Below are 24726 nucleotides of genomic sequence, written 5' to 3'. Positions count from 1 at the left end.
GTTCAAAATACTGCACATTATTTTTCACAAACTATGTTGTCAAACATAGAAACAAAGCATAATATGCAACCTGTCAGACATTAAATGCTCTCTTATAAATCTGAGATTTGCATATGGGAGTTTTGTATTGGAGCAGGAAACATCAGCTTTCCTTGAACTTTCTAACTGGGTTTCAAATGTTATTCAATTATTTTTGTTAAATTATTTAAATGTAATTATTAATATGTGACCAACATGTGCTTTTTTTCATCATGAAATACAGTTTTTCTGTCTCATTTCACTGATATTGAACACAAAAAGAGATGAGAAGTGTTTCTAAAGCATGCACATGTGTTTCTTATAACATTAACGACAGCTCGGCTCTTTTTAGGTGTCCCTGTGATTCATGACAGTGTGAATGTGTTGATGTCCTCGGTGAAAAACTGTCTATAATTACAGAAGTTACAGCCCGACGACAATGTACTGATGTCAGATCATCAACACCTCTGATATTCAACAACTAAGAGTAAAGTTCATCTTAAAACCTTCATGATCACAGTTATTTTTACAAAAAAATCTAAATCAGAATCAGTTTTATTGGACTATTATGTGTAGCTTACACATAATCTGTCAGTCTGACTGGTTTTAAGTTGGAAAACAAAACAAAAACTCACAGTGAAAGCAAACATGACTGTTGTTGTTCATTCAAGCAGCAAACATGACTGCCTGGTGTTGTTATTAAACAATAGGAAACATCAATTTTAGTCATGAAATCTAAGAGATATCATTGATTTATGTTAAATAATCAGTCAACACAGTTCAGAAACGATTTACAGAGAAGTTCAGTGTGGAGCTGCTCAGTCAGACTCCTCATTCGTCATGTTGAGCGACCTCCTGTGGTTCAAACCGGTAACACAAGTCATGCAGGAGCATCTTATTCAAAAACTAGACGCTGTTATTTAATCAAAATATGATTTTATTATCAAATAATTACATAAAAAATAAACAATGCGAAGAGCAAAAATACAAACTTTTATCCGTGAAATTCCAAAATATAGATTAAAAAAAAAAAAAAGAAAAGGAGCAGTGGTCACAACAAGTACAGCAGTGATGGAATCGTTTCACGTGGAGGGTTTTTACTGGATTTTAATGGGCGGAAAGTTAAAATCATCATCATTCTCTAGAAAACAGAGAACATGTGCAGGAGGTCCAGTGAGTGAATAACTTATTTTTAAAGACGTGATTTTTTTTTTTTTTTTTTTAGCCTCGTAACATTCAACAGACTTTTTTACTTTAAGGCATCTATTCAGTGTTTCAGTGTTTAATGCAGCAGTGTACAAACAGACTCCCTGAACAAAAACCTGCAGACTCCTGGTTCACAGCATCTACAGTCTCAGTCCCTTTATCGATGCGCTCTTGAACTGCTCAGATTTGTGCTTTTTTTTAACTCATTTTGGCAAATGCAGAAGTTCAGCGTTGGGAGGTTTTTCAAAATGCAGTCCTCCAAAAAACAGCTCCCCCTGTCCCCCCACCTCGTCCCCTCTCCCACCCAGCCCAGAGTTTGTAACCCCTCCTCGGCTTCAGCCTAGCCGGCCGAACCTGTCGTTCTTTGAGTGCGAGTGCCTGGCACAGCTGGCACAGCAGAAACTGGAGTAGTACGAGTTGGAGCAGAGCCGGGCGTAAACTATCAGCTCGCAGTTGGCGAGCTCCGGCTGGTCGACGCACTCTGGCGGCACATTGTCACCTGCAACAGCAGAAATAAAAGACAGAGTGTTTTGTGGTGCTTGAAATCAAAAGATGACAATGGTGACACAAAGTAAACTTGTCATTTTCTCCTGGATTCTGGGACAAACAGTTTCCAGGTCGTATTCTCACCTTGTTGTGTGTCTTTAGTGACTCTGACTTCAGCTGTGGCGCTCACAGAGTAGATGCCGGTGTAAGCGTTGCAGGTGTAAGTGCCCTCGTCTGAAGGCTTCACGTCGTTCAGGATCAGGCTGCCGTCAGAGGACAGCAGGATTTTACGACCGTCTGGACGCACCGGGACTCCGTTCCTGTCGTGAGAGAGGAGAGAGCGGAGGTCCAGTTCAAGGCTGATGAGCTCGGTGCACCTTGTTTTACTCCTGCTGGTGTCTAGTTGCTTTAATTTCTTACAGATTTAACATTTACAAACATCTGTTCCCTCAACTGAAGAAAGATTCTACCTTAAAAAAATCACATTTGTGTATGTACCTGTTCACTTTATTTTATTGTGGGTGACAAAAGGAGTGTTGATTATTGGCCAGTTCTAAATGAGGCATCAGTTCAACAGGATCCAACAGGATAAAGATACTTTAAAGATACTTTAGAGTTCCTACCTGGACCAGCCTATATTGACGTTGTCTCCTGACACCACGCAGGGGAGCAGAGCCGTGCTGCCCTCAGACACCTGGATGTTGTTGGGCGCCGTGGTGATCTTCAGGTCCGCTGGACAATAACATCAGAATGAGATGTTGACTTTAAACCTCTAACACAGTCTATTGTAGTCACACTCAGATATTCTGACCTCTGCTGGTGAATAAGTGAAATTACAACGACAATAGAAGTCTGTTGAATTCATAATGAACATGCATTGTTCATGTTAACAACTGTTCTGTGTTTAATATGATGTCAAAGACATGAATGGAACTCACTCTGGACTCTGAGCTGCAGCTGTTTCTGCTCCAGCTGCTGCTGGCTGGACGCCGTACACGTGTAAACACCAGCGTCCTCGGACTTCAGAGGGCCGACGATCAGCGTGCCGTCTGAATGCTGCGTGTACCTGCAACACAGCAGGGTTCAGTGCTGAGATCCTTCACTTAAGTAGCACTGAAAACACTAATCTTACATAAGTAATGTTTGAAAACCTCCCCTTCACTCATAAATGCATTTGGCCTTTTGTTCCTTAAGTTGGATGTTTGACCTTCAATGTGCAGAATGACGCACATGAAGAGTTTAAAGGGAAACTTTTGATTTGATTGAATTTAATTGATGCTCAACAGGAATAAATTGCAATTAGTGGGCATTTATCACAGCTCATTTTGGCTTTTCAAGACTTTGACACTCCAAAATCAGATATACTGTGAATAAATCAGTGGAGCAGTGTGGTGATTACCTGGCGTCACTGACGGGATGTCCATCTTTAGTCCACTGAACGTTGACGGACTGAAGAGCGGAGGGAGGGAGGATCCTGCAGGGAAGACTGGCTGTTTGTCCTGATCGCATTTCCAGTAACGATGAGCCTGAGCGCTCGATACTGAACCTGAGAGAAGTTACAGGAGTTAGATTTTGTTCATGCTTTGGGTGGCGGAAAGCCTTTTGTATTTGGAGAATAGAGAGAGATCGTTCTTACCGAGGGATCGGACCATCTCTGGGCAGTGAGGTCGGAGTCAGAGGAGACGATCCCTCTATGAGACACACACGATTGGACAAAAGCTCCTGTTATTCACTCACATTAACGAATCAGGCGTAAAGACCAGCTAACTTCTCGAGGTCAGTGGGTTGCGACACAACCTCTGACATCATCCATGACATCAGGGCTTCACCTCGACCGAGACGGACTAATTGGGGTTAGAGTCGGTCAAATTAAGGTTTTGACTAAATCTGGATCCAATTAGCCGCAATGCACACCGGGTGAAAGTTTCTCTCAGAAGCTTTCTTATGATCATGATTTGGATTTGTAGATACGGTAGAAGTAAAAAAAAATGTCTGTTTCTTTCTATAATAAGGACAAAAATATTCTTAGCTCATTTAAAAAAACAAGCAAAAATGTGGATATAACAAGTAAAAGACTCCAACGCACAGTGTCGCTTTGAGCTAAATGCTAACATCAGCATGCTAAAATGTTGTGATCAGCACTAAACACAGCTGAAGCTGATGAGTCAACCGAAATCTTGAACATCTTTTCCTGATTTCATGAAAACCCATCCGATAGTTGTTGAGATATTTCAAACTAGGGGTGTGCCAAAATATCGATACTACGATATATCGCGATATTTCGTCTTGAGGTACATTATCGATACACTGGTGCCAAATATCGATATTTAAAAATGTGGCCCACCACCACCACCCCTTTTCGGAGGACAGCTTTATCTTTATTCAAACATAGGTATACAACCAAATAAAATTAAAAAAAATGGTTTAAGTAGCTCTGAAACCCACACATATAGATATTTAATGATAGTTGTAGTCAGTGTGTGTGTTAAGAGGAGACACTGTGCAATACACTCTTTGTTTACTTGGCTGTCATTCATGTGAAATTGATTGACAATGTTTTGTAATTCCTGTGAAATGGATTCAGTGCAGTCAATAAATTCTGAATTTCTTCAGTGACACAGATATCGTGATGTATCGGGGATGAAATTCCTTGCAATATATCGATTATCGCAGAATCGCTGTATCGTGATATTATCGTTATCGTGGGCAAAATATCGTGATAGTATCGTATCGCGAGGAACCTGGTGATACCCAGCCCTATTTCAAACCAATGCTACGTTAACTTCCCGAACTGACGTCATGCAGATGCTGGCTGCCTTACCTGTGACGGAGAGGTAAATGTAACGGTGGTCTCTCTCCCGCTCACGAGTAGCCACGCACAAGAACCAACCGGAGTCCAGCTTGGTGAGAGGGCCGACCAACAGGGAGCCGTTGGGCTGCTGGTGGTGCCTTAAAGAAAGTGAAGAGGTAGAGAATGATCACAAACACTGACAGAGATCAAAATGTATATTAAACGATCGAGTGTGTGTTTCTGCTGACCTGCGAGTAGACAGAGGGATGCCATCTCTTCTCCACTCGACGATGACGGTGGAGGACGGCGGCGGGCTGACCCTGCAGGGCAGCACGACCGTCTGTCCCACTAAAGCCTCCACTTGAGACGGGTCGCTCTTATCGATGGTCACTCCTCCCAGGGTCAGACTGAGGGGACAGGAAGTGGGAGACAAGGACAGAAGGAAAGGAAAGGAAGGAAAAGAGGGAAGGATGATCAGGAGAAAAGTCGGAAAATCAAAGAAAGAGAAGGGAGGAGGAGAGTGAAAGAGTCACTTTATGCTCTACTGTTGGTACTCTGATTAGTAGTCACCAAAGCACAGCATAAAGACTGCCCACAACCTGGCGTCAGAGAGAGCTCAGACAGAAGAGACGGAGGAGAAACCCAGCTGTGGCACACAAACGGCCCATGCAACATGACAAAAAGTGACGATACAGTGAACCCTTCACACACAAAACAACAAATGATGCAGTGAATCAACGCTGATACTAAAACATACAAAGAGACAAAGGACAATTTTTAAAAACGCTTATTTCCCAGCGTGAAGCAGTGTCCCCCAAAGAAAAAGCTAAAACCCGTGACGTAGCTAACACACACAACTACACAAATAAAAGGTGATAAGGACGAGGTTTAGTGACAACACACACAGACACACAAAAGACAGATGGAGCATCACAGCAGAACCTTTATTAGTTTGATCTAGTGACATCAAGGTGGTGGCGACTGACACAGTGAGACGGCAGGCACGAAACAAAGCACGAGAGACGACTAAACGAATGAACTCAGAACACAGACAGTGAAAAAAGTCCCAGAAGCATTAAAAACACAAGAGCTGTCCGTTTTAGGGTCGCTGTGAGGTTGTAAAACTTCTCCGGAACCTCTTTTATCGAGGTTAAAGAAAGAAAAAAAAAGGAGGTGCCGCTACTTGCTGCAAGCGTGAGAGTCCTGTGGAGTTGGAAGTACAGTAGCGTGGCTGTGGTGTGTTTTACCAAGCAAGGGTTTGAATTATGTTAGCGCCACAAGGATTTAAAGAGCAGATCCACATAAAATAAAGCAAAACAAGTGAAATACCTTGTTGTAAATGAAGACAATTTAAAGCAGAAATGTTGATTAATACGATGCCTTTTAAAAGCAACTCAACACCAGCCTGTCTAACTGCACTCTCTGGTTTACTTCTGACCACAGCTGCTACACCCAAACGCTCTTCTTTCCATCAGTGCAGCGACGTGACGAGATGAACCACCAGAGGTCAGCGAAAAAACAAGATTTTCAGGAGGTGTTGAGCTCATTTTGAAGCTGAAAAGCTTAGAATAGAAGGCAAGGTTGACTCCAAGATAGCACACATACGTCTTGGAGACTTTTGAATCAAGTTATGTTGGAAAGACGTAGTATGTGGAGCGTTTGATAATAGGGGAGGAATTTGGTGAGTCGTCTTCCCAATTAGCAAACATTTATCCAACGTAACTCAGAGATGCAGTCTGCAAGACATACATGTGCTACTGGGGCTATTTTCTCTTCCATTTTACATTTACAAATGCTTTACTGATAACTGATATATTTTACTGGAGATATTTAAAAAGTAGAACTGGTATCCTTCATTTTTAAAATATTTGTTGTGTTATTGAAAATGATTGTTCTTAACTCTGGTTGTGGTCTTATATAAACTCATGACACCATGATAAAGAACTTTAAAATCAACATCATCATCATATTTTTGGGGTAAATGATTGATGCACATGATTTGTCGGTGGACGGTGTTTCAATCTCCTTCGGCTCACTCTTTGCCCCTCCTCGTCTGGGCTCCTTCAGCAGGAGTAGGAAGGCTTTTAACGGGGCGGGGAGTGAGCTTTTCGTCGCGCTCCCTGGGTCTTCGGGGTCTTACCTCGCTGCTGGACCGGTGTGCTGGGCAGCCGTACCGTGGGTAGGCCGACGAGGGCGCTGGATTCTGGCTCTGTGGGCGTGTGTGGCGGCGCTTGTGGCCTGTCTGCCGGTGCTGCCGGTCGAGCCTCCCTGCACGGTGAAAATCCTGCCCATGTTGCGTGAGCCTCCACCTGTTGACCCTCCAGATGTGGATGCACCTGCTCCAGCTCCTCCTCCAGATGCGGTGCCTGCTCCCGATGGGGTCCTCGCAGGGGTAGGCTCTCTTCTAGGGGCGGGAGCGACCGGCCCCGGGCCCGGCTGGCTCGCCGCAGGAACCTGGCACGCCCTCTGGCACTCGACGCGGGTCATGAAGTTGTTGCTGTTACCGTGGCAACCTCCGTACCAGAAGTGCATGCACTTGGAGGTGACGACGTCGTAGTGGTAGCGGGTAATCCAGTCGCTGCAGGAGCCGGCAGCGCGAGGCAGGGAGCAGATGGAGCGCTCAACTGCAGCAGAGGAACAGAAGGGGCGAGGTTACCGACGTGTAGTCTGGAGATGAACATCTTTGACTAAAACCCCTGAAGACTTAAAGCGAAAAAAAAAAACCAGAAAACCGGATTTACACTGATCACAAGATTAAGTTTGAAGTTTGGCGTCCGTGAATAAACTGCATATTTTCCCATGCTTACAATAAATCCTGTGAGCAAACCCTTCAATCAGCGGCAACCGAGCGTCTCAGAGTGTGTTTGTACTGGACAGATCCACATGTGATTTAGGAAAAAAAGCAGGTCCACAAAACCAGACTTCAATTTGTAATAATGTGTTTGTTGTTTACTGTGGTTGGGTGGGTTGGGGCAGCCCTCGCCGTTGGGTCCATTGGCGACTGACGTGCGGTCATAGCAGCACCCGTACGTGGTTCTACGGCACTGCACGGCATTCTCAGTGGGAAGAGAAGGAGCGGCCTGTAGGACCATGAGATGAACAATTAGAAGAAACAGGCAAGAAGATTGAGAACGCATCGATATCAAGTGATGTTACTGTTTTCTAACGTTTTCACTCTTGGCAGACGATCAAACATCTCCATTACGGCCGATCTCTTCTTCCCTACATAGAGAATTTCATGTATGTTTGCTTACGGTGGGTGCAGGGGCCACATACTCCACGCAGCCCTCCCTGTTGGGGCCCTGAGCAGCCGTCACTCCGTCCCTGCAGCAGCCATAACTGATGGCAAGAACAAAATGTCAGCAGATACAAACAATAAAACACTTTGTACTGAAAATCCAAGCCAAAAATAACAAAAAATGTGCAACTTCATTTCCAAGAAACCTTTAACCGCGCTGTGGTCACTTAGTGGTAGTTATGTTGGTCATGCGTAAATCCCAAACAATCTCTGGTTAGAGCGCAGTTATAAAAGTGACACCCAGACAAAGGCTCTTAAACAGACTCCATATGTAACCTCAACCACCACAGGGTAATGACAGGATGGAGCTGGATACCTGGTCTGAATGCAGGATGGCCGGGCAGGAGTGGGAGCTGGTCCATATGGGCAGCCCAGACCCTGAGGGCCCCCAGCTGAAGTGCGTCCATCGGGGCAGCAGCCGTAATAGGACTGGCTGCAGTGAAGAGCCGGGGCGGAGCCGTGAGGGTCATGGACTGTGTTGGTCTGGGTCAGATCGGTCTCAGGCCTGCGGACTGAGATGGAGCCAAGTGCAGGGGGGGGGAGAGAGTTCACACATGGACATTAGACCCCCACAGTTCATGGTGTTTAAATAGACAACACAGAGCAATAAAGGAGTTCACACATTGCTTTAGAAATGTATAATCGAGTCTAAGCCGCTGTGCTCGAGGCCACACGGTCCTCACAGGGAGCTGAAGCGGGGAACAACGGAGAATGAACTGGGACAAGTGGCTCCTGTGATCAGACCCCAAAACTGGAAATTCCTGAACACTGTGTCGGTGCTCCCGAATGCCAGAACATGCCAGAAAAACACCACAGCCAGCACTTGCACACTTCAGTGCTCGGGAAATATTTTAATCAGGCTGACAGTGTCCATGGACCCCTGAAAACATGTCAATCAGGCCCGGATAATTAGTGCTGGGACAGGGGCTGGACGGGGGAAAAAAAGGAGGGGCCGATGGGCACAAAGTGACAGGAGTTATATCAGCAGAGAGGAGGAGGCGCAGGCGAGCTGAAGGGGAGCAATTATCAGGGTGCCATCACACCTCCGTTTTGTTTTTTGTTTATTTAAATACCAAGTTATTTATCTATTATTCACAAAGCTTACCAGTCACATAAATGCTCAGAAGCTCTTTCCAGAGAGTGAGTTGTATTAATTTTACAAGGAGTTTAAGATAAACAAGGTGCTAACAAAAAAAAAAGAGGTAGCAGAAATAAGAGAAAAAAGATGAACAGCAAGCCAAAGAGTAAGTGCCGGCGAAAACAGATACTACAAGCGACAAAATAGGCACGCGTGGCCAGCTACGTTGTTGCTAAGTGGCCATTAAAAAGTGGAGGTCAGCGCAACTTCTAGAGCATCACACCCACCACGCGGTGACAATTGTCGGTTGTGGCTTGTGGCTTCATACTGCTGGCTTTTACTGAATATGACTTGTGGCCCGTTGCTTTGTGACTGGTACTTGGAACACATAAAAAAAAAAAAAACAAGAGCTAGCAAAAGAAAAAAGTCAGGAAGAGTCGGTCAAGTAAGAACAGCAACGCAAAGTGCTAACAAAGACACAAAGAGGGAGCAAAAAAAAGGCCCGTTGCACAAAGACGTGTCCAAAAGATGTCAATTTAGAGGCTTTGTCGTTCACTGAAGAGCAGAATGAAAGTGTTTACATCTTTTCTACTTGTATTACAGACAACGTTCAGCTTCTTGAGGGTCAGAATGTGGGTTGTGTTCTTGCTCTGTGGTTCATTTCAGTATTCTTGACATTGTCCTGGTTTAAAGTGTGTGTCCATCACCTCACACACAAAACATCCTCAGTACTTTCTGTGTAAATAAACTCTGAGATGGAGTCAAACCTGTTGCGTGGTCGGGCACGTAGGGCTGGAAACCAGTCTGTGTGTTGTCGTGTCCTCGCGGGTCCTGAACGCTGGGCACCACTGCACGAGACCGGCAACAACAACAAACCGATGAGCACAACTAAACGGGACCATCGTTTTACTAAATGAACATCATGCTGTGTTAAAGAAGGCTTGAAACTAACGAGTGAAGCCATAAACCTGTTAGGAAACTGTTTAATGAGGTAATAAATCCGACGCAGGTTTAATTAGGAGGCGGTTTTATGCTCACCCTGTGGGCTGTAGCAGGGCTGGGTGTTGCAGCGCTCCACTGTGGAGGGTTTGGGGTTGGCGAGGCAGTTTTCAGCAGGGTACAGGTTCCCGTCCTGGTCCGAGCAGATCACCTGTCGGTCTCTTGTGCCGGAGCCACAGCTCGTGGATGCACTGGAGGAAAACGCAGGGAGAGATTTTAACCGACAGGATGGCATAATTTCACATTCAGCCACACTAAGTGTCTCTGCATTGTTTTTTGTTTCCTGCCGTTCTCACCAGGCCCCACTCTCCAACGTGCCAGCTGATCGTCCTCGGGCAGACCGCCATCTCACAGGGTCGGACTGCGAGCGGGCGGTGCAGAGTGCTGCAGGATGTTTCCTCCAGCCTCATTCCTCCTGAACCGATACAGGTGATGTCCCTGGTCTGTTGCCCTGAACCGCAGGTCACTGAGCACTGCACACAACACAGGTTTAAAACACAGATGTTATATTTATTTTCTATGATTTTATTTCAGGTGAGTGTTGAGGAGATTGCTATCTAAGCTTAACTTAAAGTGATCTTGATTTTGGACCAAGTCGTTCCTTTAATGAATCACTTTATTCCTTCAGTCTTGCCAGTAAACTCACCGCGCTCCATCTACTAGCACGATACTCGGCGCACTTGTGCATGTTGCAGGTCTGCAGAGAAGGCGGTGCCTCGGCGTAGGCGGCACAAGTGGCATCCTCCACCACGCGGGGGCCCGTGGCGTCCTGGGAGATGCACTCCACTCTGCGTATCTGAGAGCCTCCACCGCAGGTCACCGAGCAGGCGTTCCACTCACCGGTTCTCCAGCTGGGAAACCCACGAAACACGAGTCAGGAGATGTTGTAACGTAGCAGAGGAAACATGAAGAGTTTCATCCCAAAAAAGATGCAGACAAGTTTTTTCAGTTTGTTTTTTCTGGCCAGCCATATGTAAACTTTGACACACCCCTTCCTGGCAAGATCCGCATTTACCCTGGGTAGATCTTGCTGCGGACCACAACAAGTCACACCCAGGAGTGAGAAATAATAATAAACAATGTAATTTCGTATTGACAGATTGTTTGCTTTTGTCCAAAACGGAATGTTAAATTAACAAATAATAACTCCAGCACAGAGAAAAGCAGCAATTCCTAAATGTGAGAAGCTGTAGCCAGATAATATTTGATAATTCAGTCGATTTATTTTACATGAATCAACAAATCGATAAATCGACTGATGGTTTCTGCAGAATTTAAACATCAACCTTCTGTGTTTCGATAAAAAACGTTCTGATCAGAGTTTTGGAATGAAACCCCTCAAATAATGCACATGTGGAAAAGGATGCATCGCTTTAACAACACAGCTACTAACACACTACTAAACTACAAGATGCATGATTCTATTAAAAACAACACATCCTCTTTGGAGACTCTACAAACCGAAAAGTGACTTCCAGCTACAAGACAGAAAGTATGTCTCACCTCCTGGTTATTGTGAACAGACACTTGATTACTAGAAGAAAACAAACACTACAACCGGCGATCTTTATCCCCCAAACTCTAGCACACACGTCTCCGGTCGTCCATGCAGTGTATCTTTCAATTGCAACATAATGAGGGTGCACTGAGCGTCACCCGAGCTTCATAAACATCTCAGGTTTCCGAGCAGCAGCAGCATCAAAGAAAAGAAGCAGGAAATACCAGAGAGTCACTGACTGAAGCCCCGGCTCTTTACTACCACGCTGCTGCTGCTGCTGTGTCTCATTTAGATGTACACAATCCCCGACTAACCCCCCGCCCCCCTGCTTCTGCATGACGACCTTTGACTTGCGAACACCTCACAACACTACGGCTACACTAACACGCAGGGACGGAGAGTGTTTACAGTTTGCTAAAGCAATCAGGCAGCAGCCCAGCTCAGGGATCGGGCACAGAGGCCACAAGGTTGGGAGGTTAAAGATCTGGCATCAAATCACCACCTGGTCTCCCCGGAGAGAGACGTTAAGTGTGTCCAAGATGAATGAGGATCATTAAACGGTTGAAAGGGAGATCTCTGAGCTGGACAGTTGCCCCGCGCCGCCGTTCTCGCCTCACATGGGGGGAACAGACTCGGCGCTAAACACAGATGCTACAGTCAAACACATCTGAAGGGGGAGAACTTTAAATCAACATTTATTACATGTCTCGGGCACTTTTAAGAGGCCGGTGGCTACGATGTTTCATTTACAAAATTGAGGGAATTGTTAAAACCAATTGCGCTTGTTCAGGAAATCAGCAAATGAAGACTTAATGATTGGGATCTCCCCCTGTGTTTGCAGCTACGTGACTTCACTACGACCACAGATCCCGGGTTACCTGAACACATAGGCTCTGAGTCTTTCTGAGGATCTCCACAACTTGGGTGGATACAGGTACGCCATCCTTTCAAACAGTCGTGAAACACCAACAGCAGTCAGCAAAAAAAAAAAAGCCCCATTCGCTTTCAGGGGAACAAAAATGAACTCTGGCTGCTTTTGTTTTGAGGGCGTTTACTTCAGTGTCACATTTCACCAGCGTAACACGGCGGTGGTTTACCTGCGGGTCTGTGGGCACGGCTGTGGGTTGCATGTACGGTTGGTCTGTGGCCTCGGCAGAGACGCGCAGAGATAGTCGGGGTACGACTCGTTGTCGATGGTGCAGAAGACCAAACGGGACTGGTAGCCTGGTGAGGGAACAGAATGACTTCATTATGATAAAAAAAATGTTTTAACACATACAGTTGTTTGAATGTTTAACCCCTTAAGGAACACCGTTCCAACATAGGAACACCCTTCACTAAACGAACACCCTTCGTAAAAACGAATAGTTTTTTTGCTAATAGTTTTAAGCATCAGATCTTAACAGTATATACTCACTGTTGGAAAGCTGAGACTGTCATGATTATTTTAAGCCCAAAAAAGTTTATTTCCAGACCATGTAATAGCCTTCTAAACTCACCATGACACAACATTAGAAAGAGCCTTCTACCGCAAGAACCAAGAATACCTACATACCTACGGAGTGTTCCCTTTTTCCACAGCTACAACGTCATGCCACAATTTTTTTTTCATAGTTCGCCAAGATTCCATAGAATGGGAATATCCATGTCATTTTACCCAAAACTAGCTACAAGTGTCGAACAAGCAAGAAACCCCAGGGTCTTAGCTTTCATTTGAGACCAAGATTATGTTTCTAGGTAAAGGGGTTCTCAAGTTATAAGCCTTTGAATCTCAGTAGGCGCTCTTGGAAAAAAAAGGACCCAAGCAAAACGCACAGACATGCCTTTAGAAAAAAAAATTGTGAAAAATCAATTTCTTAATCTTTTGACTTCAAATTTTGAGTGTAGCAAGCTGAGACCTGTGGCTATGGCCTAATTGTGTCTGCTGTGTCCATAGACATACCTGAACCCTTATATCTTCGTCAGTTTATTGACATTTGAATTGGACCAAAACCAAAACCTGTGTTGGTGTTGGATGGTACCAAGCACATCCCTGAGTCTCAAACTATGTGGGAGCTGTCATGCTTTTAATTTCGGTATGTCATTTTGGAAAAAGAACCTTAAAATGGGGGCGTTCATTAAGTGGTTAAGTGTAAGACGCTGACCTGATCCACACTCCCTGCTGCAGGCAGACCACGACCCATAACTCCAGTAGTAGCCCTCTCTGGAGCGTCCATTAGGGAGATAAAACTCGTACTGCACTCCCTGGTTGGGCTCCTGGCTGATCAGCTGGGAGGAAAGAGGTGCACAGAAAGGTTCAACTTCAACAGAACAGCGAGCCATTAGATGAGATAATTTCAGCATGTATAATCTTACCTCAACAACTAGAGGTTCAGTGGTGGGGCCGCGGCCGATGATGGTTTCAGGGACGTTGTCGCCCTCGGCGCCTCGCTGGTAGTACAGCATGGTTCCAGCAACGGGTGTCGCCCTGGAGAAATCAATTACCCAGTGGCCGTTGAGGTAGTACTCGCCACGCAGGTTCTTGATAGCTGGAAGAGAGGTTATAGTCATTGTATGCAAAGAAAACATCTGAACATACTCGAGAATTAAAAGCTATTTCCGTGTTTTCTAGAAAATTCTCACCGAGGTAGTTACGGGTGGCCACAGTCTCTCTGATGCTGATGGTGGTGGCTCCAACGGGGATGATGAACATCTGGTTGTAGCCTGAGATGAAAAAAAAACAGAGACATACCTACAGAAGGCTGCAAACATCTTTCAAACATGTCTTTATATGTTTGCTCCCTCTGTGAAGGGAAGTCTGCTGGTGTGACAGACGTAATGATCGGAAAACGTACCGGTTGGCAGGTCGCGTACAGAGAAGCTGTTCTGGACCCGGTGGCAGGTCTGTCCACTACCCCCACACTGCAGGCAGGGGTCTTCCTGCTGAGGAGACTCCAACATGTTGTCACAGCCCAGACGCTGAAGAAGGAACAAGTTGGGAAGTAGATTAGAGTGGGTCTGTAACTTTTGCTTAAACTGGCAGTAGACAGATAGCCAGCCATGTTCAGATTGATTCCACCAGGACTTGAGACGGTTCAAAACCAGCATTGTTTCTGCTCGATCAGGAACTTAAACCTGCCTACTTATTTATACAACCGATTGTTTTACTCTGCCTCTTTTAAAGCATCGAGATCAGAGATTCTTTCCGTAAAAGATATGAGTAGGCTACTTCCTCCATCATTGCTTGCACGTACCAATGTTATCCTATGACAGGAATATAAACATTACAACACAAAACCCTCACAGAGTAGCCGGTTCAGGGGCCGAAGCAAAACACCACTTCAGGGGGCCAAACGAATACAAGACCTGAGTTAACATTTAACGAGGTGGAACAGACGGGTACATCTGTGGGGACACAATGTGTGAAGCTGAAAATAAAAATACATAAAAGTTTGGGTTTTTTAAAGTAAACAAACAATAAGGTAAAAAAAAAAAGTGAGACACAAGAGCGGAGTGGACTCTGGACAGCCGCTCCCCACAGAGGAGGTGATGAAGACACAAAGACAGAGGTTAAATCGAGGAGGTGTTTCATGAGGAGAAGGTTGGGCCGATAATTAGACGAGAAAAGAACGAGAGCAGAAGTGTTTGACATTACTACATAGTGAAACTAATCCTCTGACTGTGTCCGCTCCGATTAATGAAGCGAAGCTCAAAACCTCTGAGAAGATTTTACTCCTCTTTGACTTCATGGACACTAACGATGCTTTTTCATCGAATCTGCAGCACGGACGATTCGTTGGTTGTATTATTTTGAAACAAAGTAATCATCTTCTTTGCTTCTCCTCAGTGTTTGGTAAAGTACACAGGACTCAGCCACCTACAGGGTCACAGTTCAGGGTCAGACAGAGAGCAGAGCAGTCTACAAGTAACTCCTTACAATTAAAAGGCTAATAGGAAATACGTAGTTCAGTCTCTCCCCTCTTATTTTATCATGTTTCGTCTAATCTCGTGTCTGTGTTGATTTTCCGTGCAGCGTACCTTACAGACTCCATCCACACATACATCCCTGCGCCCGGGGTGGCAGGGCGTACCGTCCACCACAGCCCTGCGGTGGCGGTAGAAGAAGTTTTCTCCTCTCGGCATGCAGTTCAGCTCACAGGGGTTCTCAGCTGTCAGAGGGAGCAGTTTCATTTTAGTATAGATGTACACTCTGTCAATTCATTATCCCAAATTCCGTGTCGATTACGCGGCCTCGCAAATCCAGAAATACGACTACTTTCGCTTCACTTCTGACCTCCGTAATAAGGCAGCCACTTGTAGAGTTTCCCCTGGAAGACGGTGCCGTCGAACTGGGAGCACTGCTCCTCACGGAAATCCTTGGATCCCTCCGGACAGTCCTGATGGAACGAGGGGAGGCAGCGGAGAGGTCAGACGACAACTCAGAAGAATTACAGATGAAACTTTAATTTAACTGAATGTCACGTGACTGAAAAGTACCAAGCACACGAGAAAAGATCTTGAGAAGAAGTTTGTTTGTTCACCTGGATGTTGCAGGAGCGGTAAGACTTCTCTGGTCCCACACAGTTGTGTCCTCCATCAGTCCTGTATGTGGATGATAAAGCATCAATATGAGACACTGTTGGCTGATTTTCTTTTTTGTTAAATGGAAACCCAGGGATGAAGCAGTTTCCCCTCAAAGCTGAGCCAAGGAGAAAAATCGTCCGTAGCGTGTTATCGGCTACATCTTGCTAAAGGAGTCGAACAAGCCGTATACACGAACAGTCAGCTACCAACCTGGGCGTTGTTTTAGATCTGTAATTTAATCTGAACCCTGAGGACATGAGACGAGTTATCTATCAGATTCTGGAAAGCTATCAAAGAGCCACAGAGCTCTCATGTCTGATGAAAAAATTGGCGACTTTGGGCTTCCTTTCTTGAGCATATTTTAAAGGAAATACGGTTGCGAGTCACTTTTTATCCCTCGTGCGTCGATTGACACTTTCAGCTAACAGTCTTACAAACTATATTCCACGAATCTCCTATTCTGTCCCTGACATTGGAGAAAAATCAGTGTCATATCAATCTTCTTGTAGCCCAACCGAAGTCGTACTACTGACATATTGTGTCAATGTGCATTTTGATCACTGGATAATGTTTTCCAGGTGGTTTCGAGCGTCATTACAGCATCATTACATCGAGGCCTCGCGGGTTTAATTAACACTGCCCGTGTTCTGTGCTTGTTTCCGATCGCTTATTTGTCTCACTCGAGTTGGCAAAACATGTTTAGCTGGCAAGTTAACTGACGTTCATGTGTAAAAATCATGGGTGTGCCCCTTTTAAAACCACAAATATGCGTTTTCACTAGCTCGATCCGTGCCGTAAAAAAAAATCTTTGCGTTTCTTTAAAAGTTTATGGGTCATTATTTGAACGCAAGAAACAGTTAATGACTAGGTGAGGCTGCGGCGCACGTATGCAAATACGCAGCTCAGACTGTCTGCGAGTGCAGAAATAACAAGTTTCAGCTCAGACGTTGAGAAACATTCCTCTTTAATCTGTACCTTAAAAAAACACAGAAAGAAAACGAGCTCTCAGCAAGAGGAGAAGCCTCAACATCATCACTGCTGAGCCTTAAGCTCTCACAAACACGGACGTGCACCGTGAGACAGCAGATTGTTTTGCCTCCCTCCCTTCCAGCCATGCTGATAACTCATGATTAAGTCACCTCCAAAAGTACCTGCCCTTAAGCCTAAAAACAAGACACACTCCTGTCAGAGCGCCAAAACCGAGACTTAAAACATGTCCAAACAGTCAGTGACAACATCCTGCCTCCAACTCTTCACCCGGGGGTGGAAAAATAAACATCGCACAGTGCTTTCTGTTTCAAAAACGATACATGACGGAGAGGTGGAAAGGTGAACATGATTGATCGAAGTAAATCAAAATAGATTACAGGCCGTTTTACGTTCTTTGCATGAATGGTCAGGGAATTTTATAAATGGATGTCGGGTAAAGTTGGGAGTTCCTGTAAAGCACACAATGAGTCAACAGCTGTCTAATCATAGTATTTAAAGGTGTGATCCTGGCAAACCTGGCAGGCAAGATATGACAGAGTTCATCCTATGATGCAGCGGAGGGCAGGACTCTGTTATTCATCACTCAGGTAAAGAAAGAGGGGGGGAACCGTCTGACTCACTGACTGCACAGACATGTTGGGAACCTGCACCGCGGAGCATCAGCGCGGAGCGACATCTCACGTGAACCTGCGATATCATCTTCCTTCAGTTTGCCGTCAACAAAATGACCAAACGCGGTGAAAACTGTTTGGACACGTTAAAGAAACGGCTCGTTACAGACACGTTTCTGCCTCGTAGGCGTCTTTCTGGTGCCTCTTTTAATCAAAACTCCCCAATAGCTGAGGCGCACCTCCGTTCTGGTTATCAGCAAACAGAGCTGATGAATGACAGATGACTTTTTATTGGAAAAGTGAATCGTTATTGACTTTAAATCACATAAAACAGATGATTTCCACTCCATTTTATGTTACTTTACGCTTCTACCTCACCACATTTCAAGGATAACGCACGAGTCGGACGTATTACAGCTTTACAGTAGATTTTTCAGCAAATACTTTGACTTAAAGGCTTCGTGATCACTTTGTTTTTTAAAGAGTCCCACCAGCGCTGTCTTTGGCTGGTGGCTACACATCCAATGCCCAAAGGTTGACGACCAGAAACTTCCCAAACGCAGCAATATAAAAGTAAAAATGCGAGCGGAAGGAAGGGTCTCTGTAGACGCAGACACTGGTCATAAATCATTATTTTTGAGTCTATTTTGAAGTGAAGAATCTGAACATTTTGCGGTAAACCAAATGAAGACACACGTCACTTCCCACTTCACGAGCACGGATGACTTTATGTGTTACATGAGGCAACACGCCGGCTGGATTCCTATGAACAGAATATATACAGTGTTACGCTGGCAACAACAGCAGGCATGAATTTACGACTCCTCACTCGGCCACGTTGAGTCAAGATGTAAAGTGAAGCCGTAAATATGGGCAGAAGACCGTATTCTTAATAAATTATGCGTTAAAAAAGCGGCTACGCCACTTCTGAAAAGTCTTCTCAGGCTTAAAAAAAAGGGGCAGATAGAAAATATTCGCTCCTCCATCTGATCCTCTTCAGCAGCCAAAGGGCAACACCCAGCTAAAAGAGGTCCTTTTAACGTTAAAGGGCCCCTCCCTGCAGTGTGCTTTGGATGTAAGACAAGCCCGCGTCCTCGTGACTTCAAGGCATTCTTTTAAAATCAAGATACAGTCTGTGCCCATGAACCTCACAATTAGTTTTATTCACAGAGGAGGGGAGAAAAACACAGTGTGTGTATTCAGGAGCTCACAATGAGCCGAGTCTATCAAAGAGAGGCTGACGGCGAGTTGTGTGCACAGGCATGTTTATGTGCGTTAATAAAAAGATAGACATCGGCAGGAAGAGACGTACCTGTGGGTGATGCAGCGCCGGGTTCTCATCGTCACGCCGCTGCCACAGCTGCGGCTGCATTCGCCGTAAGGACCCCACGTGTCCCAGTGATCCACGCTGGGCACCTGGACGCAAGACGGCAGGTTACACACCACATCACAGCGTTAAAGAAACAACATTAACTCGTGTTTTCTTGGACAAATCTCACTGAGTTTAAAAATTCACTCTTGGCCTTCCGACACAGCAGCTGTTCTTCAGGTCAAGAATGAACGCTGAGAATCATTTTTAAACTAAAAAATGAAACAGAAAAACCGTGCAAACGCAATTCGGAGGCACAATTGAAAGCTCCAGTGCAAATCTTCAGCAAGAAAAAGGACTTTATCAGCTATCAGCTATCAAACAGTTAATAAATGTTCCGTCGTTCGGTTGTTTGAGTGGGAGTTTACCGAGAGTGCTGGTGCCAAGAGCAGCTGTAGGATTACCAGAGGCAGCAGCATCTTCATTGTTCCCTGGAAGAGAGAGAGAAAGAGAAAAAAAAAAAAGGACGAGACATCCATGGTTAGTCACTGTGACTAATAGAGGCTATTACACATCGAGCAAGTTTTTTTTCCCCCCGGAAATAAGCCAGAGGACCGAGAGCGGAAACTGTAATTGATGTGAGGCGCGGGCCAAAATATACAGCAGGACCGACGAGATGTCAGAGCGTAAACCTCTTCTTATCTGATCCAACAACAGTAAACACAATCAGAAAACACAAAGCCTCGATGCGGGCTGACAGTCTGAACACAAACGGTTTCATTGCCCTGCAGCGCTACTTACAAATGTTGCCAAGAACATAAATCAGTTATGAATCACGTGTGTGAAGCGATGGTTTTCTTTGTAAATCTGTAAGCAGCTCATCAGACAAATGCAACAGCATGTTCTGTGGTTTGGTTCGAGGCCACAAACCACGGCAGATGATCAACAGCTGGATCTGCATCTGTGATGTCTTTTGGCTCATGAAGCCTTGTTTGTTGGAGATGTTCAGTTTGAGCTCTGGCTGGACGGAACAGCCACACACTGATGACTTTACTGAAGCTGCAACGGTTAGTCGGTTAATCGATAAGCCGATCCAAACAGAGTTGGTTGCCAGTTTGCTGGTTTCAGCTTCCTAAATATGAGGAATTGCAGCTTTTCTTTGTCGTGTATGACAGTGAATGAAGAGTCTTTTGGGTTTTGGGCTGCTGATTGGGAAGAAGATGCAACTTGAAGACGTCACTTTGGGCTTCTTTAGGTTAATCCTGAAAATAGTCAGCAGATTAATTGCCCTCAGTAGCTCCATCGAAGCCCAACAGTGCTCTTTAATTGAAACAAACCAAACCCTGTATCGCTCCAAATCTTCTAAGTGTAGGATCTGCTTCAAATTGTAGTCACTTGTCGATACCGACCACCTAAATATGCCTGATTTTCACACTCAGATCCATGCATTATTGACAAAAATGTCAAATAACAACAGAAACTGCCCTGTAAAATCCCTGGAATTCCTTATTCTTACTCTTTATTGTTATTCTACAAACCAACCAGGACAGACACAGAGTTGCAACAATGCAGTTTATGTAGTGGCTTTTTGAGAGGGAAGTTGACAGACGAGTGGATCCTCTTTTTTTCTCTTTACTTCTCTCCGCTACTTTTTTCCAAATACAAAACATTCCAAGGCCTCGAAGTTGAATATAAGTTGACCTTAAACTAAATATCTCTGAACTTTTGGACATTTTAAAGGTCCAGTGTGTCAGATTCAGTAGCATCTAACAGTGAGGCTGCAGACTGCAACCAAATGAATACCCCTCGCCTACTTCCTGCAAAAAAACAACAACACGAAAACACGCAAAAGGTCCTTTCTAGGCTACTGTAGAAACATGGCGGTGCTACATGGCGGAGAGGTAAGTTAGTAAGTAATTGATCAATGAAAGGAAACAACCTCCAGATTAGTCTAAAATAAAATAATTCTTGCATTACTAGAAGTCTTTTAGCCGTTTTCAGATCAGATTCTCGGGTCTGGTGCGTCTAAATCATACAATGACGCCATGTTACCCGTCCGCAGTGAAAAAAGAAAAAGAAAAAGGGAAGAATTGGTTAATTAGTTGCAGCCATCAAACGGACATCATGAAATTATGTGGATTTTACACTCCTAAAAAAAGCACACACAAGCACATATTTTACAGCCTGCAACATGTTTAAAAAAAGAATCTTAATCGGTGCTTTTTAAAACCACACCTCTCGCGGGGCAACACTTATCGTTTCCCTCTTCTATCCCATCGCTTAATTGCTTAACTGAGCTAAAAATGTACCCTTTGTTGCACGAGGAGAGAGTGTTTGTTTGTTTTTTTCCAGGGCAAATGGAGGATTTCTTGCCCCCCTGGGAGAGAGAGAGAGAGGCCGAAGGGGGGGGGTCGTCTGGAGCTGCCAAACCACCTCTGACCCCCGTCTGCCATGACGAACAAACGCCCCGGCAGAGAGGGGAAGTTACCCTGCGGGCCACGAACACCCGGCAGCGAAGAAGTCAGAGAGACGATTATGTCACAGAGGAGAGGAGAGGAGTCAGCATGTCTGATCTCTCTTTAACACGAACACAAACACACCAAAAGCCCCGAATTCTGCAACTTCCCTGGGTGGTGATAATCTGGGACGGTTCTCTTCTGTCTGGGCCAGCGGCGCTCATTTACATCTCAATAACTCCGGACAGATGAAGGAAGGAATCCCCCACCTCAGCCTCGATTATTTTCATTACCAATTAATCCGTGGACTGTTTTTCCCATTAATCAATTAGAGAAATACCAATACAAGCTTCCAGAACCCAAAGTGGCATCTTCAAACTGCTTGATATGACTGACCAATTGTCCAAAATCCCCAAATATATTCAGCTTATAGAGAGATAAAACTAAAAAAAAAAGTAGCAAATCCTTAAATCTGAGGATCTGGTCCTGGTGAATGTTTGACATTTCTGCTTGATAAATGACTTTAAATGATGGATCAAGCGTCACAATTGTTGTAAATCAATCTTACAACCATCAACAAATCCAAACATTGACTGATCATTTCTGTAGAATTGTAGCCAGCTTGTTTATTGACCTTAAATGCGTGCTTAACAAACACAAAGTAAGATTCAAATCAGTGTCTTTTACCAGGAAACTGTTCAAGTCAAGTCAAGAAACAGTTCCTCAGCAACGCGGCAACCAGAAAACTTCTTGTTTTAGTCGACACGTACTTTGAGAATACGTTAAACGCGATCAGCTGCTCACATCTGGGAGGCTGGAACCAGAAAAATGTGCTACGACTGTGAAATGCTGCTCGTCCTCGTCGTTTCTGGAGCTTCACAGCAGCAATTTTTACTGAACACCTTGTTTTACAACATTATACAAAAACAATTAAAGAAACATAAAATGGCTCCATACAGCTCCTCTGACATAATCCAAGTCTACATATGTACACATAATTTACTGTTTCTAAGAGCTTTAGCACAAACGTCATCTTCACCGTGGAATAAGGGTGTAAATAACGTATTTTTAAAATAAATTCAGCCTCTCTAAATCTTCTTGAGACTTGGATTAAACCGAGTGAGCTGTCTGGAAAAACAAGTCCCCATCTACTTAAGTTGTTTAGGAGATTATAATGTAACACTGTTTTGCTGTGAAGCTCCAGCAATGTTGCTTCACCTGACGTTCTGTCGGCGTGACGTTGACGGGATAAGGACTGAATTTTCCTGTCAGGCAGAACTTTTCCTTTAAGATTAATCCACTAATCTGACTGATTATCCTCTCAGCAAACACAATATTCCTCTGAGTTCCGAGTTCAATCTGAGCTATTGTAACCAACCTTTCTAAGATCCCTGCTCCACTCACTTGTGACACCAGCTCATGAAGCCTTCAGCTTCAGGCTACACACTCTTTAATCCCGACAATTAACTATTATTCAACAGCCAGGAGGGCAAGCAGCGTCTTGTGCTCTGTGCACACTGTGTGTGTGAATCATGACATGTCTGCTCCGGGCACCTGGTCAGTCCAGGAAAGCATCACTGGATCCTGAGGAACAAACTATGAATATTTCTATAAATATTTAGTCATATGTTTAATGTTTTATTTGTTGTTCTCCACTTAAAGTGTGTCTTTAGGCTCCACATGTGGTTTATTATGACTTTATATACAGAATATTCCATTACGCACCAATCAGGTTAGTTTAGCTCCTCTCTTTACACGATTATGTTTATTTCTCCTTAAAAAAACATGAATGTGAACTTTGATTTATTCAATCTATAAAACAAACTCTCTTAATATCCCTTCTCACAGACTTCAACCTTTTTTTTCCACCTCTTCTTCTACCAAACTTATCTCCTCTGTCCATGAGCAGCCAATTCTCCCAAAGAAGCGCAACAAAATAAATGCTTCCTTACTTGTCACACTCTCTCAAGACACCTCCACTGTCCTTAAGGTGAGAAGATGAGGCTACTCACCCTGCTCAGTGGTTTGAAACGCGGTTTTCTTGGAGTCCTAAAACCGGTGGCTCCTTGCGGAAGGACCGTTCAGGGACAGCTGGTGTCTCTCCGGAGCTTCGACTTGAAGATGCGTCTGAAAAGAGCTGCGCCGTCCTGGATATGTGAGGAGGACTATCTGGCTGGGGAACCTTTGTGTAGTCTCTCCCTCTTTCCCTCCCTCTCTGACAGGAAACCGAGCAGCGGCAGAGGAGAAAGTCCTGTTGGTTAAACCTCCTCCGCGGCGTCATCAGCGCGCATTTTAACCAGCAGCAGCAGCAGCAGCAGCTCATCCAGCCCAATTACAGCCCCTCCTGACGGTGGAGCTTTTTTTACGCACTCTGTAATTTCAGACTGTAAAAATAACAGTTAATCAACGTGCTCGTTTGTTGTCAGGCCCCCATGTGCACATCCTATATGTCGTTTCTTTCCCCTCCGTCATTATAACGCGCTCCCGCTGCGCATATACTGTACATGTAATGTCAGGGTAATCATCCAGAATCATCTCCTGTGAGAGTTCTGGGTCTAATGGAAAGGCAGGGTTGTAATCTGTAGCTGGAAATGGCTCCCAAATGTTACCTCACATTGTCATAAGAGAAGAACATGGGATTGTATGTTTGGTTGGACTCTATGTGATCATGTTGCCCCTTTAATTGTTGGCATTGGCTGCAGGTCATCATTAAAGGATGTATAGGGGTTTTTTCTTTTTAAAGATTCAAAACAGAATCTGCAGAAACCTCATTTTAAATTCTTGGCATTCTTCTTCCTTGTCAATATACCTTACCCACAATGCAACTGACATTCAGTGGAGGTGCAGGTGTGTTAAATTAATAACTATTGAAGTGTCCAGACATGCTTAGCATGAAACCTACCTGGTCAGGGTTAGGAAAACATCCTGGTTTGGCTTAAAATACCTGTTTTGTCGACACAAATATAACTTGAAATTGTCCCAAGGTCTCCTTAAACATACCCGGCTGTGTAACCCTTACAAATGTTGAAACCCGGTGGTAGAGCGTCTCTTCAAATTGTCTAATAATAATAATCTTGACAACATTGATAAGGTTTAACATCTTGGCAAACATGCTCTCAGATGTAGTGAAGACGTCTCTGCACACCTGTGGTCAAACTATAATAAATTGAGCGTACAGAGACTTCATGTAGCTCGTAATGACGCCATGTTTCTGTTTCAGTGTTTTCTTGTTTTATTTGGAAGTTCTGCCCTCATGTGTCGCATGTTGCTGTTCATTTCCTCCCTTTGTGTGAATTTTCCGGCCTCCTTCTTTGTCCACCTGTGTCTTGTTTGTAATCAGGCCTTGTGTGTATATAGTTTGTGTGCTCCCTGATGTCTTGGTCCATGTTTCATCTGTGTTTCACCTGTTACTCACCTGTGTTA

General features: G+C 44.5%; 1 protein-coding gene across 1 annotated transcript; it reads right to left on the bottom strand.

Moving 5' to 3' along the window:
* Window positions 1–1079: 1079 nt before the first annotated feature.
* On the bottom strand, window positions 1080–23558 carry paplna (papilin a, proteoglycan-like sulfated glycoprotein). Its single transcript, XM_030392061.1, has 27 exons — window positions 23316–23558; window positions 19276–19338; window positions 18851–18954; window positions 15895–15955; window positions 15648–15750; window positions 15392–15522; window positions 14209–14332; window positions 13997–14077; window positions 13730–13902; window positions 13519–13642; window positions 12472–12598; window positions 10523–10727; window positions 10174–10349; window positions 9916–10067; window positions 9645–9725; window positions 8116–8311; window positions 7756–7840; window positions 7455–7581; window positions 6642–7125; window positions 4750–4908; window positions 4532–4659; window positions 3347–3401; window positions 3110–3256; window positions 2649–2776; window positions 2334–2442; window positions 1855–2030; window positions 1080–1723 (listed from the first exon to the last, which is right to left on the bottom strand). Exons 2-27 carry the CDS (start codon window positions 19330–19332, stop codon window positions 1560–1562), a joined length of 3657 nt encoding a protein of 1218 aa, XP_030247921.1. The 5' UTR covers window positions 19333–19338; window positions 23316–23558; the 3' UTR covers window positions 1080–1559.
* Between the last annotated feature and the right edge of the window lie 1168 nt (window positions 23559–24726).

The sequence above is a fragment of the Sparus aurata genome, chromosome 16, assembly GCF_900880675.1.
Source record: "Sparus aurata chromosome 16, fSpaAur1.1, whole genome shotgun sequence".
Taxonomy (NCBI): domain Eukaryota; kingdom Metazoa; phylum Chordata; class Actinopteri; order Spariformes; family Sparidae; genus Sparus; species Sparus aurata.
The sequence above is the reverse complement of the archived record's forward strand: the minus strand, read 5'-3'. Positions and strand labels throughout refer to the sequence as shown.